Genomic DNA, 8,758 nt, shown 5'->3' on the forward strand with positions numbered 1-8,758 from the left:
AAGTAAGTATCAAGGAAATTATTGCTTGTACTGTCAGATAAACCAACGGTGTTAGTGTGAGCACCGAGCCGACAATCGTGTAACCCCCTCACTTTATCCCTATGTTCTAATGAAATTTGGCACAGAATATACTAGTTTATGTATATCTTTATGCTGTAGACTGGGCAAAGATGGGTGAACAAATCTTTAATATACACATGACGTTCCAAGAATCTGATGCTCTTGTAATTTTTTTATATATAATCGAGTAGCATATCTTATGCCTGATAAGGATCCTCGATGCGGAGATAGCATGCGAGGAACTTATCACCTTCATTACGGGCAACCTTCTTTCCCTCTTCTGTGGCGTTGCGAACGTGTTCGACAACAGGATCTTGTTCCTATAATTATCTTAATGAGTCACAACTGGCCATTGGGGAGTAAATATTTCATTATTATCATTTTTCCTTACACATTCTTCATCAGAGATTCTCTTGAACAAAGGATGCTCATCCAAGTGCTTAACCATCCACTCATGAAGATCCTTTACATCGGTAATAGTGTAGAGAATACCACCTACACGGAGACTGAATGCATACTCAGCCAGCAAGGTTTGGCTGATAATACGCGCCTTATGTTTTCTAAGTTTGAAGTGAGGATCAGGGAAGAGAAAGAAAATTTTTGAAAGCTATGCAATCCGAACAGGTTAGGTCTCTGGAAATATGTGTGATTCATCCAATATCCTTCCACAATCCGTACCTGTCCTTTCTCAAAGAAATTTGGCAAGAACTTCATGGCATTCATACGAATAATTGATACATTCTGGTAAGATCCAGGCTCTTGAGTACGTAAAGCCTTGATGCGCTCAAATACATAGTCTTCTACTTTTGTACGGATCTCCATACCTATTAAACATACCAATTTCGTTTAATTTTCTAGTAATCAATATTTCTCCTCTCCCCCCTTTCTTTCAATACAATTAAATCTATAAGATCATAAGCGTTACCTAACATCAGCTTCTCGGGAAAGAGAGTAGAGAGAGCAATCAAAAGACCACCATAACCACAGCCAATATCTGCAAATTCGACTTTTTTCTGAACCTCTCCCTCTTTAGCAGGATAGAACTGGGGATAGTGCTTTGACCAGTCCATGTCCTCAGGCTTGGCAGGGCTGAAAGAAATTGTTCAAAATCGGGTTAGAAAGGAAAATAAGGTAATAGTAGTATTAATAACATTTGTATATGTCGACGTTTATCTATCTCTCTGTATGTATGTATATATTGAGACTCGGTATCTTCTGTTTCGAGACTTACTATTCCAAATGGTGATCGGAGAATGGGTTGGCATGAGCACGTTGACGGTAATACCGTTTCTATAAAGGTCAATGTTAATCAAGTAATTTTTTAATTCAGGCTTTTTGCATTTATTCTTTTGCTTACTTGGGGAAGCTTGGCCTCGAGTTCACTCATTTGTAGAAGATTGCTGTGCTGGACTTGTCTAATTCTTTTTTTTTTTTTTTCGATATTAGGTTGTGCGCATAACCAAGCCACCAATGCTTGGGCATTAACTCCGCCATTTATTTTTTAGGAATTTAATTGATAGGAGAAACTCTCTTGGGAATTCATTGACTTTGGAAGCTTCTTGGTGGACGAATTCCAGTTTCAATAGAATTTATTAATCATTGTAACTCACAACGAATAGAGTCCTAAGATTGGAAAGATCGAATTTCTTGCTAGAATTTATAGAAATAAAACATATATTGTTGAAATAAAAATATGCTAAACAGACAAAAATAAAGAGAGTTTTTGGACCTTTCGAATGATACCCAAGAATAATAGAACACAAATACATAGTATCTTCTTCTTCTTTACTTGTGGAAGTTATAAATCTCTACGCCTTCTATGCCAGTGACGGGAAATTCAAAGATTTGACCATAGAACCACTGTTCAAGTTCCTTTGTGCGCTTAATGTTCTCTGCAAGACGGAAACCTATTTATGACATTGTGATAGCTTAGCACCTGTATTTCTTTTGGGAATCCAATTGTTTCTAAACTTACCGTGAGTCTCTCCTTGGTAAAGAACATAAGCGACAGGTATTCCTTTCTTTTTAAGTGCCTCTACCATGACCTCTGACTGCGAGGGAGGGACAACCTTATCTTCAGAACCTTGGAAGAAAATAACAGGGCATTTGATATTATCAGCTGAAAAAAGTGGAGAGCTACAGGAATTTCATAACGGATTAATAACTGGGCTGTATGATGTTTATTCTGCTTGCTAGTATTATTATTAGTATTGACTCGTGTAAAGCTTACCGCTCTTCGTATATAGCCTTATCTTTGGGATACTCGCCGATCAATTGATCTATAGATACAATGTATTCAATAAATCACAAGATATATATATCTATATATTTGTGTGTGTATTCAAAAAAAGTCATAATTAATTTACCAGGATATCTCGACTCAAATTTATGAGTTTCTTTGGCCAACAAGGTGATATCAGAGATGCCGTACATACAGCATCCTGCTTTGAATACATCACGGAAAGCAACACTTGCGCTATCAACAGATAACAATATATCACTTGTCTTGCTTCCATCTATCTTTCTTTGCATGTTTTACTTACAGTGTCGTGAACCCGCCGGCACTGCTGCCTACGATGGCCAGTTTCTCTTGATCCACAAAACCTTCCTTGGCCAGATAAAGGGCTGCATTGCAGCAATCATCAACATCAACGACACCCCATTGCTTCTTCAGGCGATTACGATATTCTCTACCATATCCAGAGCTACCACCATAGTTTACATCCGCAATGGCAAAACCACGTGTAGTCCAATACTGTATATCTCTGGAATAAGAGTTGGGGGAATAGGCGGTTGGACCACCATGTGACAGTACTCTCAGTGGAGGCTTCCCTTCGCCAGTGTACTCTGGGTTCTTGGGCTCATAGAAATAACAGTAGGCTTCCTTGTTGTCGGTAGTCAAAAAGGTGATTTCTTTTCCAACCGAGATGTAGTCTGCGTCAAGCTTAGGCGCAGATGATTCTTTCAGAACATGGAGTAAGAATTGATCAACGATAGAGTAAGATATCAGCTGGCTGGGCTGCATAGGAGAAGCAGCATTTACCACAACATATTCCTGAGATTCTACGCTGTAGGTGCGAATCTGATTGAAGTGAGTGAATTCGAGAGGCAGGTCAGTCAATGTCTTTTCGGATGTGTTTAGCACTGCAAGGCTCTTCTTGTTGATGCACAAGAGCTTGGTAGGATCTGAACTAAAAGGGGTATAAAAGGAGTTGTTGAATCTCCATGGCGCATCAGCAAAATCTTGGGAAAGAGGTTCTGGTAGCAAAAGTTCGACGCTATCATTATGATAACGATATAGATTCCAAAATCCTGAGCGGTCAGAGACAAAGTATAGAACATTGTCAATACCAAATTCAGGTTGCTAGTAATTGTTATTATTATTTATAAAAAAAAAGAGTATGTAAGTCTAATATATATATATATATATATTTACACGCGTATCTAAGAATATCGACTTACCACAATGCTCTCGCCCACTGTTTCACCAGCCACTGTTTTGGTTGATGACAAAGAAATCTCTCCTTCACTATAAGAAATCTTGGCAGTGTGCAGACGGGTGAAGTCCCAGGGCATATAGGGATGGACCCAGTCAACATATGCAAGTGTAGTACCATCTGGAGAGATACGAGGAGTTGAGTAAAAGTCGGAACCCTTTTCGATAACCTTGACAGCCTTTGAAAGGTCCTTTTCCTCCAGGTTTATGGCAACGAGTGTGTTCACGACATCCTTGGGTTCTTCGTTCTCAAAGTGTTCCTCTCTTACACACACCAAATAGCGGAGTTTTTCGTCGATGACCATATCAGCGTAACGGAATGACTTTGACTCGGGAGTAATGGCGACAATGGAGTCTGGAGCATTGACAAGATCAATCTTATACAACTGGCAGTCAGAGTCGTTGGAAAAAATCAAGAGTCCATTCTTGACCTTCAAGGCACCTTGTCCATATTCATGAACGCGTGTGCGGCAGTTGTATCCCGGAGGTAAGAGTGCTTTTGGGGGTGCCGAGACGTCAAGTGGTCTCTGGAAGATTTGAGTGCGTCCTTGCTCAGCAGACATAACCTGGCACCAGAATACAGATCCAGTGGTCTGGTCGACGCAGACATCGACAACAGGCGATACAGAAGCGAGAGATTCTGCAGTGATAGGGGAAGGCCAGGCGCCAAAAGGTTTTACTTGGACCATTATGAAGAAGAGTGAAGAGTGAATACTTTTGACGATTTGTTTTTTTTTACCACGCTCCTTTTGTGGTATTTTCATCCTTTTTCGGGATTGAGGCTCCGGTTGACAATTGAGTAAATCAGGGCAAGCCAGGCAGTAATCATCTTCGCTCTCACACTTTCACTAGCTCAGCCCATTTCATTTCATTTCATTTGTTAAATAAAGAATAAACGGGTATATCATCACAAGAACTTTACTATATATGCGTCTTAAGAATACAATTGGCTATAATTAAATTTAATTACAGTGTGAATTCGAGCTTTTAGTTGAAACGCATGGCTATAAAAAATAAGAAAAGAGGCGTATCTGACTTGAATGTATGTATATCTTCAACCTAAGCAACTGTCAACCACCTGTAGTTTTAAATAGCAGGATCTTTTACGGGAATCTTTGTCCGGATTTTAGTAAGTCGGGCAATTACTTGATGATAAATGTCAAAATATATATTATTGGACTTGAAATGTCTCTGCTATCTTATTGTCTGGAACTCTTAATGAGCAAGTTAAAGTGTGTAAACTACAATACTAAATTTGTATCTGAACATGGGACTTTTGTGTGCACAATTGAGGTCGTATTTAATATATATATATATATATATATATCGTTGTAACTGAACAGATTGAAAGAAAACAAACTGCATGCTTCACTCAGTAAAACAGCTCCTCTTTATCTGCATCACTCCAAAGTTGTCCTAAATTTTGCTGTCTTTACAATGGTTAATCATTTAGCTCAGCTAAAGCAATGTATAGCCATATGCTCTAGACTGCGAAAGATGATATAAATTTTCTCTTTTTACAATTTTTTTTCAAGGCTCTGTTACAGATGTATTGTCTTTGCCCAAATCTTCTTAGAAATGACATTGGCTCTATCTCTTTATTATTGAATAAGGGTCTATATACGCGTAAATAAGGATGTGTTGTTCTCTGGAATAGAAATAAAGTGCCAGTGCTTTTGTTTCAACCTAAAAATGTGTGTGTGTATATTATTGAGTTTATCCAAATCACTTGTACTCGATCTCCTATGGTATCTAGTAGATTAAAGCATGTAAATGTTATTATTATTTTAGTTTTCTCATCAGATTGTTAAAGATGGTGTTTTATATGGGGGGTAACTTTTTTTCTTGATAGATATAAATAAATGGCTGTCGATCGTTCCAAATCTAAGATGTTCTTGTAGGTGGTTAAAGTACCTTTTTTTTCTGTATAGTATCTAGGTAAGCTATTATGCAACCTATCCCTCGAGGGGTCGAGGGTTCTAGTGATTTTCATAGAAACATAAAGTGTTTTCTAACTTTGAATTATAGTGATAAAGAGATACAAGTCGGTACAGCTATATAACCAAATGATTTCTTTTTTAGATTAAGTATATTATTTATCTATTTTTCTTAATAATAATACTAAGAGAGAAAAAAAGGTTGAAAAAATGCTGTACAATAAAGGAGTAGACAAAGTAGATGCAACACCAAACTAGTCTTTCAGGCTCAGGAGAGCAGCATCGTCCATTCTCCCCCTCCCCTTCACTTGGTCCTTCTTTTCTCGTATGGTCATGCAATTGGTGGCATAAGGCCTGCTTCTTAATTTTTTTGATTGTATATTCAATATTCTACGGTATGTTGACTCAAACCTTTGCCTTTCTTTTATATTTATCCTAAAATGCAATATCACAATTCATCGAGCTCCCATCAGCCTGATCACTTCTTGGATGAAGTACAATACGCGCCACATATACATCAAGAGAAGGAACAAGGCAAGTTATATGAGTGCTAGGATGTGTGTCATATATATGTATATAAAAAGAGAGAGAAAATACATTTTATTATTATTATGTAACTGATTGCTTATTATTATTATTTTAGTGAACTGTGAATGCGCCTATCAGCAAACATCTGCTTCGAATACCATCGGATTTCAGGCTTATAACGGGGGAAACGGAAATTATACACCAACTGGAGAGAATGATGATGTTTATATAAATGGAGTAAACATTGACCAACCTTGCCATTGCCAGCAGTATTATGAAACAGGCGAATCGGAACACAGCTTCCCACAGCCACACCCATATTATCCTGAATACTCGGTTGAATATGATTATGCTCAAGCTGAGATATGTGTTGAAGAGATCACTTCTCGCTCAGGAAAACACCGACATCACCATCATCATCACAGCAATCATAGTAGAGGGAGTCGCACAAGATCATCTCCGTCAAAGCATCCCTCTACACCAACTGAAAAGTCCTTAACGAACAAAAGCGACTATGAGAGCAATGGATCTCCACACCCTTCCTCTGATACGGTTTCGATGTCTCAGAAAAGCAAACATACCATCAAGAAGAGAAAATGCTGTCGTGGAGCAAGAGCATCTCGTATTTGTGTGATATTCACTTTTATCTTTTTCATCCTTGGTGCAATTGCCGCGTTCTTTTGCTGGCCAAGAACACCTCTTGTCTCAATGGGCAGCGCTATCGAGAGTGGAGATGATCCTGTCAGTTGGGGAACAGATCAGCATCCTCTTCTTCACTCGTCCTGGCTGGTGAATGTTACTTTTGATAATAGTCAGAACTGGATCCCTACCCACATTACCGGGCTTGATTTTTATATGAAAGACAGTCTGACGCTGCGTCAATTTGGATGGGGAACACAAGGCCCAATGGTCTTTGCACCACGCAAGATCATATCTCAACAGCTCAGACTTACAGTGGAATACTCGGCTTCTTCAACAACAGACCCGACCTTTCAGAATCTCTACAGGGCTTGTGGGCCACAAAAGAAAGGGGATCCGCCCTCACTTAATGTGGTTCTTCATGTAAGTTGAAAAAAAAAATTGCTGAGGAAAAGGAGGAACTTCTTTATTAAACTCCACTGTGTCGCATTGCATCGCATTGTATTGCATTTTGCTCTTTTGTTTCTGTTTTTGTTTTTTTTTTTTTTTTTACAAAGATGGCTTTTCATTTCTGGGGGATTATGTGGGTGCCAACTGTTGCCATTACACCGCCCACTGGAGGGTTTATATGCCCTCTTAATTAAAAAATAGATCCAAACTAGCAGAGCAAGTCTCTGCGTAAATACAACCATAGAAAATAATAAGATTCTATGAATAATTTTCCTTTTGTTTTCTTATTTAATTATTCTTTAAAAAAAAAGTCCCTAATACTATTTGTAGCAATGTATTCTCCCCTTTTATAATAATAGTCATAATGATAATGATAATGATAATATTAATATTAATATTAATAATAATAATAATAAAGAATCTTAGGTGCTCTTGTAAAATCCTTAAGTATAAAATATTTTGAGAGTTACATCTGTGTCTAATTTCATTCAAAGGGCAAGTAAACATATTAACCTGAAATGATCCAAAAATGAATTGTACTTCTTTGTACCGATTAATCCCGAGTTACTGGATTCAGTTCTTATAAGCGGAGTTTATACGCTTCTTTTTTTGTTTGTTTGATGAAAACATCAATGAAACCTAATTGGTCTTTCACTGTAAGAAATGGTAATATTTAAAGTACCGACATTGTGACTTTTTGTATCCAATAGTTGTTCGGTATTTAGGATTTAGTGTTACAATAGATTTCAATGTCCTTATTGGAAAATTACAAAGACTCAAATTCATTAAAAAAAAAAAAGAATATCAGTACAAAACCATCATAAATTCCGCAGAGCTGTGTTTCGCTACTACATAATTGGACTGTGGTTCCGTATAAGTATCTTTACATCACACCAGGTCCAATGGCTCACGTCAATAAGTCAATTAGTTTCAGGATTTAACGGTCTATACATTTTCTCCGTGGAAAGGGCGATCCACGAGGAATTTTATATTGATCTCGATGTCATGTACTGTTTTTACTGTTTATAACTTGGCTCACAATCAAGAATACATATCTGCGTTTACTTTAGTGGGAAAGATATCTTCACGATTCCTACAAGACTTTGCTCTTCCATTCCTCTTAAAAGTACCTGCAAACTTTGAGTTTGTCGTGGAATCTTTTAACATATTGGGTGAAACAAGGCCTCAAATGGCGACATCGCAATCGTGGTCGACATTGAGATTTTTTTTTCTGGAAAGTTGAGAAGTGTCTTGGGAGAACCCGAATACGCGTCTCCAGCAACTGGCCAACAAAAGCCAATTTTTAAGTAATTCCAGGCAAAGTCAGTGCAATCGTTACATCCGCGAATCAAAGGATCAAGAAAAATGTACTTAATCGCGTACAAACCTTGTACAATGATCATTAAATTGTATATAATAAAAAGGAAAGACTATTTTTGATGAGATTCTTGTGATGAAAGGATGTTCTTATTTTTAAAAAAAAAATTGGTTTTGTTTAATGGCATCTATTTGTTGAGACACTAGCCAAGATATTTCGCAGAATGAGGAACAACGTCTTTGAAAACATTTTAGTATAAGCTGTCGTATACCTCACTAGTACCTATCATTAGCAATTCTTTTTCTATGAAACTATTTTGTTTAACTTTAC

At 37.6% G+C, this 8,758-nt stretch overlaps 4 protein-coding genes across 4 annotated transcripts; 2 read left to right on the forward strand and 2 right to left on the reverse strand.

Annotated features, from left to right (window-relative positions):
- Positions 1-118: 118 nt before the first annotated feature.
- Positions 119-1,461, reverse strand: PHYBLDRAFT_178456 (hypothetical protein). The gene is made up of 6 exons (XM_018437989.1): positions 1,418-1,461; positions 1,292-1,350; positions 986-1,149; positions 739-884; positions 452-667; positions 119-380 (listed from the first exon to the last, which is right to left on the reverse strand). The coding sequence occupies exons 1-6, from the start codon at positions 1,445-1,447 to the stop codon at positions 258-260; spliced, it is 738 nt and encodes a 245-aa protein (XP_018284155.1). The 5' UTR covers positions 1,448-1,461; the 3' UTR covers positions 119-257.
- Positions 1,462-1,633: 172 nt separating this feature from the next.
- PHYBLDRAFT_137424 (hypothetical protein) lies at positions 1,634-4,247 on the reverse strand (the record flags this gene model as incomplete). The annotated part of the gene is made up of 6 exons (XM_018429853.1): positions 1,634-1,967; positions 2,036-2,196; positions 2,291-2,339; positions 2,427-2,536; positions 2,604-3,424; positions 3,523-4,247. Coding segments are annotated over 6 exons (1,988 nt in total), but the record flags the coding sequence as incomplete, so codon positions are not given.
- A 353-nt stretch (positions 4,248-4,600) lies between these two features.
- PHYBLDRAFT_73125 (hypothetical protein) lies at positions 4,601-5,132 on the forward strand (the record flags this gene model as incomplete). The annotated part of the gene is made up of 3 exons (XM_018442789.1): positions 4,601-4,788; positions 4,900-5,024; positions 5,092-5,132. The coding sequence occupies 3 exons, from the start codon at positions 4,601-4,603 to the stop codon at positions 5,130-5,132; spliced, it is 354 nt and encodes a 117-aa protein (XP_018284157.1).
- A 602-nt stretch (positions 5,133-5,734) lies between these two features.
- On the forward strand, positions 5,735-7,304 carry PHYBLDRAFT_175414 (hypothetical protein; the record flags this gene model as incomplete). The annotated part of the gene is made up of 3 exons (XM_018437484.1): positions 5,735-5,888; positions 6,137-7,083; positions 7,218-7,304. The coding sequence occupies 3 exons, from the start codon at positions 5,735-5,737 to the stop codon at positions 7,302-7,304; spliced, it is 1,188 nt and encodes a 395-aa protein (XP_018284158.1).
- Positions 7,305-8,758: the final 1,454 nt, after the last annotated feature.

The sequence above is a fragment of the Phycomyces blakesleeanus genome (assembly GCF_001638985.1).
Source record: "Phycomyces blakesleeanus NRRL 1555(-) unplaced genomic scaffold PHYBLscaffold_38, whole genome shotgun sequence".
Classification (NCBI taxonomy): domain Eukaryota; kingdom Fungi; phylum Mucoromycota; class Mucoromycetes; order Mucorales; family Phycomycetaceae; genus Phycomyces; species Phycomyces blakesleeanus.